Source organism: Canis lupus, chromosome 8, assembly GCF_011100685.1.
Source record: "Canis lupus familiaris isolate Mischka breed German Shepherd chromosome 8, alternate assembly UU_Cfam_GSD_1.0, whole genome shotgun sequence".
NCBI classification, from domain to species: Eukaryota; Metazoa; Chordata; class Mammalia; order Carnivora; family Canidae; genus Canis; species Canis lupus.
The window spans coordinates 2,451,980-2,463,626 of NC_049229.1; the positions used below are offsets into that span (position 1 = coordinate 2,451,980).

At 41.0% G+C, this 11,647-nt stretch overlaps 1 gene segment (V, D, J or C); it reads left to right on the forward strand.

Moving 5' to 3' along the window:
* Positions 1-1,791: 1,791 nt before the first annotated feature.
* LOC119875828 lies at positions 1,792-2,734 on the forward strand. The segment is given in 2 exon segments: positions 1,792-1,911; positions 2,104-2,734. Coding segments are annotated over 2 exon segments (582 nt in total).
* Positions 2,735-11,647: the final 8,913 nt, after the last annotated feature.

The following is an 11,647-nucleotide window of genomic DNA, read 5'->3' on the forward strand; positions in this document are numbered from 1 at the left end:
CCTTTATTCCCTTTCACTATTTTTTATATTCCCCAAATGACTGAGACCATATAATGTTTGTCCTTCTCCGATTGACTTACTTCACTCAGCATAATACCCTCCAGTTCCATCCATGTCAAAGCAGATGGTGGGTATTTGTCGTTTCTAATGGCTGAGCAGTATTCCATTGTATACACAGACCACATCTTTATCCATTCATCTTTCGATGGATGGACACCGAGGCTCCTTCCACAGTTTGGCTATTGTGGACATTGCTGCTAGAAACATCGGGGTGCAGGTGTCCCGGCATTTTATTGCATCTGTATCTTTGGGGTAAATCCCCAGCAGTGCAATTGCTGGGTCTAGGGCAGGTCTATTTTTAACTCTTTGAGGAACCTCCACACAGTTCTCCAGAGTGGCTGCACCAGTTCACATTCCCACCAACAGTGCAGGAGGGTTCCCCTTTCTCCACATCCTCTCCAACATTTGTGGTTTCCTGCCTTGTTAATTTTCCCCTTTCTCACTGGTTCACTTTTAATCCTCATTCAATCTAAGCCTCTGACCATCTGCATTTCCTTCATCAGGAAGCTTGGAATGAATGGGGCAGGGGCTCTGTGTCTGTTACTTGGTCTGAAGTGCTCCTGGCTGACCACTTCAGTCCTCTAGGGGGCACTCTAGGCTTTACAAGATACAAAGACTTTCTGAGGATGCAAGGGTTGAACAGAGAGACAAAAATCTCTTATAGAGAGACAAAAATCATTTGAGCCAGTCCAGTTATAGATTGAAAAGGTGGGGGCGTGGGGGAAAAGGGTTTGTGTAAAGTTGATCTCAGGCTTTTAGTTCTGCCATTTCAACTTCAGACATCTAGAGGCCATGACCCTATAAATCCACTATGCAGATAATCCTTCAAAGATGCCAGGATAGGAATTTTTCTGGGCATTGTGACTATGAAAACTCAACACAAAACATCCCATTACCTGTTTTCAATTTTTTATCAGTAATCCCCCAAATATTGGCCTTGAAACTATTTCAATACCCCAGATATCCTGCCTTTTCATACGTCTCTGCTGAGAGTGGAGGGAACAGGAATGAAGAGAGAAGAAGAAGAGAGGAAGAAGTGAGGAACAAAAATAGAAGGAAAGGGAGAGGACAATAATGACTTTGATCAGCAACATGTGACTTGTCCAGGCTCACAGTGTGGGAGAGCAGGGTGTCTACCGTTTAAACAGGAGAAGTGGAAGATGAAAGCTAAATCAGACAGAACATTATGGAGGCATCCTATAATTTGCCAAACAAATTCTGGTTGGAATAATTTTCTGTGTAGATGGTGACTGTTGGTCTTGGTTTCTAGAACTCTCCTGATTTTGAGAAATTGTAGTTACTTCTGCAGTACACACTGCATGCTATCAGATAGTTTTCCTCTATCACTATTTTTTATATAACTGTCTTCTCACATTGTCTGTGAAACTGCACTTTTTGAATGGAGCCGCTCTTCATTATGATTCTTCAAGGTTCTGTGCAACCCCCACTGAGACACTGACTCTTAGAAATATCACTCACCTTTCCTCACACACTAACCCCAAAATTTCTTACACAAAGTGTTTTATGAAAAAAAAAAAAACAAACCTTCTTGTCCTCCTATATTGGAAATATCGCCCCTAGCTGCCTGCACCGTTGGCAAGCACAATTTTGAAGACATTACTGTGTCCTGTCACTGGGGCATTGTGGGAGGAGTCTCGAATTCAGTGAAGGATGGGGCTGAGGTATGATTGGTGCTCAGTGATTGTGGTGGAACAGATTGACTGTAAGAACACAGTTTCTCGGTAACTAACACTCTGCACAGTAGGGGTGAAGGCACCCCAATAACTGGACAAGGAATCATGAGGAGATACTGGGGAGCTGTGCTGGGGCTCCTGTGGGTACATGGTTGCTGTGAGTGGGGGCATTGGGACCAGGGCTGGGGAGCGATCTGCAGTCCACAGTGTGTGGGGAGGGGAGCTGACACTGAGGTTTGAGAGGGTCCTACATCATCATGGTTGTGACTTGGGATATTTTACAGGTTTAAAATCTGCATCGGTAACTCCCCAGTGATATCATCTGTGTATGTTTTTCTCTTTCAAGCAGTAGTGACAGGGATGAAGGTGGAGCAGAGCCCTTCAGCCCTGAGCCTGCAGGAGGGAGCCAGCTGTACTCTGAAGTGCAATTATTCTAGTACTCCGGACAATGTGCAGTGGTTCCGACAGAATCCCGGGGGCGGCAGCCTCACCAGGCTGTTTTACATAGCTTCAGGGATGAAGCAGAGCGGAAGGCTAAACTGCACACTGAATGCTAAGGAACGGTTCAGCACCCTCCACGTCGCGGCCTCTCAGCTGGAAGACTCAGCCACCTACCTGTGTGCGGTGGAGGCACAGTGCTCCCTGGTGATCTGCAGCCTGCCCCCAAACTGCCGCTGGGCCTGCAGCACCAGCACTTCCCTGGGGAGGGCATGTGCTTGCACCGAGCTGCACGTTTTCAGATTTTCAGATTTATTTACAGCACTTTTCCATTGTAAAATTAGATCCATCAGGGTTGTCGTTTCACCTAATCTCGTGGCTTTTTTCCCCAGAATACCCTTTGCAGGTAAAAAACTACCTTGGAACCGTTCGGGCAAGTGATGCAGATGCCCATATCCAATGCTCTGGGAAAACAGAATTCCTGAAAGCTAGCATATAAATTATATGTACATTACTCAACTGGAAAGCCTCGAAAAAATGGATGGTCATGAACAAATAAAGAGGTGACTACATTTTTTAGTTATTTGTAGGGTTTTTTTTTTTTTGAAAGAGAATGTGTACAATGTCTTTCCATATCTGTTCAGCTTTTTAGAATAATCTTATTGGGGGTCACATATTCTACTTATGACATGTATTTTCTATTTCAGTAAGATAATAAACTGCAAATAGTAGTTTTGTTTCATGCAGGAATTAAGGGAGGATTTTTGGGAGTAAGTGACTGGGTTACTTATATTATTTATACTTATTCATATTATTCTAAAATTAGTGAATCTGAAGTGGCACGAGAGCTTATACGCTGAGTAGCTGATAACAGAAGATCCAGTAGAATCACAAAATGTGAATGATTTCTATTGGTCAGTCTGTACACTGTGTTGACATATATTACTGACAAAAGTATCCATTTCAGCCAATGCTAAATAGCACTTTGTGGGGAAGAACTCATGGAAATTTTCATTCTGTCCCATGAAAATTCATTGCTCTCCCTTGCATTTTGAATGAATCTATTACTCATGATTTTGTGACCATTCCCGGTTTGGGAAAGGGAGCAGAAAGCTTCCAGGACTCCACTAACATTCCCTTCTGTGTTGTGGCCAGAGACAAGGACTCTTGACTCCAAACCCAAAGCTGAAACAGCACAAATTGAATTCCAGCCTGCACTCGTTTTTATGTTGGTGCAAGGGTATTGATAGGAAGGACCAGGATCCTAAAAAGTCAGATGGAGTTAAATGGAGAGTCTTGCAGAAGCTGGAAGCAGAGGTAGCTTCTACCTCTGGGTATGTGACCTGTGCAGTTACAAAGCCCCTTATTTTCCCAAGGACCCCTGCCCTTCGTTGAATGCTGTGAAATCATAATGATGTGTTGAAATTCCTAATGATTTTATCTTCATACTTGTCTTTAATGAGTGAGTCCCAGAAGTGGGAGGAATAGGTGCCTGAGCAGAAGCTATACATAGGGCAGCAGGACACAGGCAGGAACACGTGCAGGCTCAGGTTCTGGGTCACAGCAGGCTGTGTGTGAAGTGAGCTGTTGGCAGGACCACCTGCCGTGCCTGTGCCTGCTTTGGACTCTCTGGGGCTTTGGTATTCAGCAAGGGGTGTACTGAATTTTGTTGGGAAATTACTACAAAATGCAAATATATACATGGACATTTCAAAAAGGGATTTGGCAGTTTCTTACACAGCGAAACATACTCTTAACATATGGTTCAGCAGTGGCCTTCCTGAGTAGTTACCCAAAGAGGTTGAAAATTCATATGCACACGCAGACTTGTACACAAGTCGCTTATAGCAGTTTTATTCACATTTGCCAAAATGTGGAAGTATGCAACATGTCCTTCAACAGGTGAATGAATAAATAAATGGTGGAAGTGGTGGTACATCCAAATAATGGAGTACGATTTGTTGCTAAAAAGACAGGAGGTATGGAGCCATGAAGAGATAGGGGAACCTTTCATGCGTTTTACTAAGTGAAAACAGCAATCTGCAAAGGCTACATAGCGTATGGCTATGATCCTATGATATTCCGGAAAAGCCAAAAGTATGGATGCAGTAAGAAGATTGTGGTTGCCAAGGGTTGAGGGGAGCAGGAGGAGGGAATAGAGCACAGAGCATGTTTAGTGTAGTGACTTTACTCTTTATAATGCATGGTATGTACATGCCTCATATATTTGTTCAAACCCATTGAACGTGCAACATCAGGAGTGAACCCTAATTAGATTGTGGGGTTTGGGGATATGATATGGCAGTGTAGGCTTCTTCATTGTGAAAGGTGTCATGGGGAAGATAATAATTGGAAGGCTACACCTGTGTGGGGACAGGAGGTGCGTTGGCATCATCAGTACATCTGTATCATTTTTCTTTGAACTTGGTTGGTTGAAAAAAGAAAGTCTTTAAAAAATTAAGTTGAGAGACATGAAACTAATATGTATGAACAGCTATAGCATTTAAAAAAATAGTTTCACTAGAAATATTACCTAAGGACACCTTTCCCCTGCTTTGTGAATGAGGTTCCCAAATTTTCATTTTGAAATGATCTAAAAAATTGTATAGACATCCCTGACTGGAAATTTTGAAACTCAAGCTCAACTTTCAAGGAGAAAGCCAGAATCCACACAGCAATTAGGCTGTTTTAGAAAGTATTTCTCGCTTTCCATATTAATAAGCTCAATCCACCTCCTCTAGATTATCTCGATTGTGGAGATTTTTTCTTTGTTTCATATGATACATAAATTATATGTAATGGATATGTAATATATAAGAAATATATCTCCAGAAGAACCTTCTGCTTACTCATGGCTCACCATGGAGTCCCTGGTCTCACTGCCTGTGAAGCACTTTATACTCAATGAATAAAGTCCTATTTTTTTTCCATGTTAATTTGGACTTAGCTCTCCTTGATACCATATTGATCTCATAAAAAGAATAAAAACCCAGTTAGGATCTGATCCTGTGGAGGGAGTGTCTGCTTCTGAAGAGGCCTTAGATTAGGATCAACTTCAGACCCACTAATTGTATGTGCTTGTGGAAATGGTCTTGTTGTTCCATGATGTGGGCAATTCCACCCCACTCCATTCTGACACCAGTCCACACTGCACACAGCCAGTTCTCAATAAGATTGTTTCTGTTAGATAGTGTCAAAGAAATTTAGAGCTGGAAGAGTCCTTAGAAATCTTAGAATCCAACTTCATTTTATACAATAGAGACTATCTGAGATGACAGTAGGGAACAAACAGGTAGTGAATGAACTGGGCTAGAAAGACAGTGGGTGTCCTCACTTCCTCCTTAGCATTCTTTCCTCTGCCTCCTTGCTGTAGGACCATCCTGCTGGGTAAAGAGAAAGTGTCTAATGCAAGCCCAGCCATTTATGATTGCAGTTTGGGTCTGAGAAAGTCGTGGCCCAATCAGTTTGAACGCCTGAGTGGAGAGTTCCACTTTGGGTAAACGTTTGGGACCTTGGGTAGGAAAGGACTCAGGCTGAGCCACTGTTATTCTACCAGCAGACTCATCCACCACTCCCTGTTTCTGTAGGAGTAAGCCAAAGGTGATGGTGCTATGTGAACACCCACCTGTGTTTCTAAGTACTTTCCCCAACATAGCCAATATATTTACTATCCCAGATGGGCATCCCTTGAAGGCAGGATGAGTATAATGAGCATAACTCACACATTATCTCAAAGAAATCATTGAAATTGGAAGACTCCTGCAGTTGGCAGTCCATGAAGATGATAGATGAAGGTTTTCTAGGCCAATGCTTTGACCATAAGTAAAACACTATTCTATGAAATAATCAAGAAGCTGAGAATTTTGCCCAAGGAATGGCCTTATCTGTGTTATAGGTAATACATGGAAGAGCATTTTTCCTATGAATGGTCATATTCAGACCATTACTCCCAGTTCTGAGTGTAACATCTCAAAACTACAAGTATTGACCTAAATTTCTATCTTGGAGAAGAGGGAAATTTGCTTAGAGAAGAGTTTGAGAATTCTTATTTTGTGAAGAATGGGGAAGAGAATGAAAGATTCTCAGGGTGAAGAAGGTTTCCATACATAAAAATACATTTCATATATACACATTTATGTATATATTGAGCTGATATTCTTCACCATGGCTGTCTTTAAATCTTTCAGGGTGGGAGAAGTGGAAGGAAGCTGAATTTTCGTTTTTGTCATTTCAGAAGATCCGTAAGAATGAATCACAGGAAAGGGGGCTTCAACTTTTGAGAATGAAGTAAACTTGGTTTCCCAGAGACCATTTCTCCTGATCAGTTCTTTAGAGCAGATTTCCTATTGGTATCATTCTGAGGACACAGAATATTTATGCTTCCCTGAATTTATTCTCACAGAAGACATAAAATTTCCAATAAACTAATGTGAATGATAAAGGGATTTTGGCAGGAAGAGATAATACTGGAAACTCACATGCCTGGAGAAATTTATCAATGAATCGTGGGGAACAAACACAACAGCTTTGGAGAAATATGAAGAGTATGGTATGTGAACCAGCGATGGCCAGCAAGTGGGAAGCCTGCAGGTATAGATGGTTATTACTTTAGAGGAAATTCTCCTGAGACCATGAGTCAGTAATTGCATTCGAGGACATACCATCTCTTTTGATTTGAGAAAATGAAATCATTTGAAGAATAAAGTTACACATGGTTATATTATCTGAGATTTCAGCTTGATATTTCATCAACATTTCTACTCTGTCAATATCTTGTCAAATATAAGACACACAGCATTCGAATAGTTTTTTAAAAGCATGTCAGATTTCTCTATGCAAATTTGTCCAATCTTGGCTCAGACAGTCTCCTGTAGTTGAAGCACTGATAACAGATGGAAGCTACCCCTGCTCCATTGTCATTGAGAGCTGTTTCCTTACTTTTTGTCATACTCATCTTAACTGAGGGAAGATTCCACATTTTGACTATTGGTACCATCAGTCCTCTGGGAATTGCAAGGTCATGAGCAACACCCACCTAGGAGGAGCAAGGTCTGAGATCGGAGGCATTTGAAATGTCAGATGATCTTGATCTTGTCTCTCTTACTCTAATCTTTGCATTATGTGACCTTTTACATGAGAATGGAATATTTTTCCATCTCTTTGTGACTTCCTCAATTTCTTTCAGAAGTGTTCTATAGTTTTTAGGGTATAGATCCTTTACCTCTTTGGTTAGGTTTATTCCTAGGTATCTTATGCTTTTGGGTGCAATTGTAAATCAGATTGTCTCCTTAATTTCTCTTTCTTCAGTCTCATTGTCAGTGTATAGAAATGCCACTGATTTCTGGGCATTGATTTTGTATCCTGCCACGCTACCAAATTGCTGTATGAGTTCTAGCAATCTTGGGGTGGAGGCTTTTGGGTTTTCTACGTAGAGTATCATGTCATCTGCAAAGAGGGAGAGTTTGACTTCTTCTTTACCAATTTGAATGCCTTTAATGTCTTTTTGTTGTCTGATTGCTGAGGCTAGGACTTCCAGTACTATGTTGAATAGCAGTGGTGAGAGTGGACATCCCTGTCTTGTTCCTGATCTTAGGGGAAAGGCTCCCAGTGCTTCCCCATTGAGAATGATATTGCTGTGGGCTTTTCATAGATGGCTTTTAAGATGTCGAGGAATGTTCCCTCTATCCCTACACTCTGAAGAGTTTTGATCAGGAATGGATGCTGTATTTTGTCAAATGCTTTCTCTGCATCTAATGAGAGGATCATATGGTTCTTGGTTTTTCTCTTGCTGATATGATGAATCACACTGATTGTTTTACGAGTGTTGAACCAGCCTTGTGTCCCGGGGATAAATCCTACTTGGTCTAGGCGAATAATTTTTTTTAATTTATTTTTTATTGGTGTTCAATTTACTAACATACAGAATAACACCCAGTGCCCGTCACCCATTACTCCCACCCCCCTCCCTTCTCCCCTTCCACCACCCCTAGTTCGTTTCCCAGAGTTAGCAGTCTTTACGTTCTGTCTCCCTTTCTGATATTTCCCACACGTTTCTTCTCCCTTCCCTTATAATCCCTGTCACTATTATTTATATTCCCCAAATGAATGAGAACATATAATGTTTGTCCTTCTCCGACTGACTTACTTCACTCAGCATAATACCCTCCAGTTCCATCCACGTCGAAGCAAATGGTAGGTATTTGTCATTTCTAATAGCTGAGTAATATTCCATTGTATACATAAACCACATCTTCTTTATCCATTCATCTTTCCATGGACACCGAGGCTCCTTCCAGTTTGGCTATCGTGGCCATTGCTGCTATAAACATCGGGGTGCAGGTGTCCCGGCGTTTCATTGCATTTGTATCTTTGGGGTAAATCCCCAACAATTCAATTGCGGGGTCGTAGGGCAGGTCTATTTTTAACTGTTTGAGGAACCTCCACACAGTTTTCCAGAGTGGCTGCACCAGTTCACATTCCCACCAACAGTGTAAGAGTGTTCCCTTTTCTCCGCATCCTCTCCAACATTTGTTGTTTCCTGCCTTATTAATTTTCCCCATTCTCGCTGGGTTGAGGTTGTATCTCATTGTGGTTTTGATTTGTATTTCCCTGATGGCAAGTGATGCAGAGCATTTTCTCATATGCATGTTGGCCATGTCTATGTCTTCCTCTGTGAGATTTCTCTTCATGTCTTTTGCCCATTTCATGATTGGATTGTTTGTTTCTTTGGTGTTGAGTTTAATAAGTTCTTTATAGATCTTGGAAACTAGCCCTTTATCTGATATGTCATTTGCAAATATCTTCTCCCATTCTGTAGGTTGTCTTTGAGTTTTTTTGACTGTATCCTTTGCTGTGCAAAAGCTTCTTATCTTGAGGAAGTCCCAATAGTTCATTTTTCTTTTGTTTCTTTTGCCTTCGTGGATGTATCTTGCAAGAAGTTACTATGGCCGAGTTCAAAAAGGGTGTTGCCTGTGTTCTCCTCTAGGATTTTGATGGAATCTTGTCTCACATTTAGATCTTTCATCCATTTTGAGTTTATCTTTGTGTATGGTGCAAGAGAGTGGTCTAGTTTCATTCTTCTGCATGTGGATGTCCAATTTTCCCAGCACCATTTATAGAAGAGACTGTCTTTTTTCCAATGGATAGTCTTTCCTCCTTATCGAATATTAGTTGACCATAAAGTTCAGGGTCCACTTCTGGATTCTCTATTCTGTTCCACTGATCTATGCGTCTGTTTTTGTGCCAGTACCACACTGTCTTGATGACCACAGCTTTGTAGTACAACCTGAAATCTGGCATTGTGATGCCCCCAGCTATGGTTTTCTTTTTTAAAATTCCCCTGGCTATTCGGGGTCTTTTCTGATTCCACACAAATCTTAAAATAATTTGTTCTAACTCTCTGAAGAAAGTCCATGGTATTTTGATAGGGATTACTTTAAACGTGTATATTGCCCTGGGTAACATTGACATTTTCACAGTATTAATTCTGCCAAACCATGAGCATGGAATATTTTTCCATCTCTTTGTGTCTTCCTCAATTTCTTTCAGAAGTGTTCTATAGTTTTGAGGGTATAGATCCTTTACATCTTTGGTTAGGTTTATTCCTAGGTATCTTATGCTTTTGGGTGCAATTGTAAATGAGATTGACTCCTTAATTTCTCTTTCTTCAGTCTCATTGTTAGTGTATAGAAATGCCATTGATTTCTGGGCATTGATTTTGTATCCTGCCACGCTACCAAATTGCTGTATGAGTTCTAGCAATCTTGGGGTGGAGACTTTTGGGTTTTCTATGTAGAGTATCATGTCATCGGCGAAGAGGGAGAGTTTGACTTCTTCTTTGCCAATTTGAATGCCTTTAATGTCTTTTTGTTGTCTGATTGCTGAGGCTAGGACTTCCAGTACTATGTTGAACAGCAGTGGTGAGAGTGGACATCCCTGTCTTGTTCCTGATCTTAGGGGAAAGATTCCCAGTGCTTCCCCATTGAGAATGATATTTGCTGTGGGCTTTTCATAGATGGCTTTTAAGATGTCGAGGAATGTTCCCTCTATCCCTACACTCTGAAGAGTTTTGATCAGGAATGGATGCTGTATTTTGTCAAATGCTTTCTCTGCATCTAATGAGAGGATCATATGGTTCTTGGTTTTTCTCTTGCTGATATGATGAATCACATTGATTTTTTTACGAGTGTTGAACCAGCCTTGTGTCCCAGGGATAAATCCTACTTGGTCATGGTGAATAATTTTCTTAATGTACTGTTGGATCCTATTGGCCAGTATCTTGTTGAGAATTTTTGCATCCATGTTCATCAGGGATATTGGTCTGTAATTCTCCTTTTTGGTGGGGTCTTTGTCTGGTTTTGGAATTAAGGTGATGCTGGCCTCATAGAACGAATTTGGAAGTACTCCATCTCTTTCTATCTTTCCAAACAGCTTTAGGAGAATAGGCATGGTTTCTTCTTTAAACGTTTGATAAAATTCCCCAGGGAAGCCGTCTGGCCCTGGACTCCTGTGTCTTGGGAGGTTTTTGATGACTGCTTCAATTTCCTCCCCAGTTATTGGCCTGTTAAGGTTTTCTATTTCTTCCTGTTCCAGTTTTGGTAGTTTGTGGCTTTCCAGGAATGCGTCCATTTCTTCTAGATTGCCTAATTTATTGGCATATAGCTGTTCATAATATGTTTTTAAAATCGTTTGTATTTCCTTGGTGTTGGTAGTGATCTCTCCTTTCTCATTCATGATTTTATTAATTTGAGTCTTCTCTCTCTTCTTTTTAATAAGGCTGGCTAATGGTTTATCTATCTTATTAATTCTTTCAAAGAACCAACTCCTGGTTCTGTTGATCTGTTCCACACTTCTTCTGGTCTCGATTTCGTTGAGTTCTGCTCGTATCTTTATTAACTCCCTTCTTCTCCTGGGTGTAGGATCTATTTGCTGTTTTTTCTCTAGCTCCTTTATGTGTAAGGTTAGCTTTTGTATTTGAGTTCTTTCCAGTTTTTGGATGGCTGCTTGTATTGCGATGTATTTCCCCCTTAGGACTGCTTTTGCTGCATCCCAAAGATTTTGAATGGTTGTATCTTCATTCTCATTAGTTTCCATGAATCTCTTTAATTCTTCCTTAAGTTCCTGGTTGACCCTTTCATCTTTTAGAAGGATGGTCCTTAACCTCAACGTGTTTGAGGTCCTTCCAAACTTCTTGTTGTGATGTAGTCCTAATTTCAAGGCATTATGGTCCGAGAATACGCAGGGGATGATCCCAATCTTTTGGTATCGGTTCAGACCCGATTTGTGACCCAATATGTGGTCTATTCTGGAGAAACTTCCATGTGTACTTGAGAAGAATGTGTATTCAGTTGCATTTGGATGTAAAGTTCTGTAGATATCTGTGAAATCCATCTGGTCCAGTGTATCATTTAAAGCTTTTGTTTCTTTGGAGATGTTGTGCTTAGAAGACCTATTGA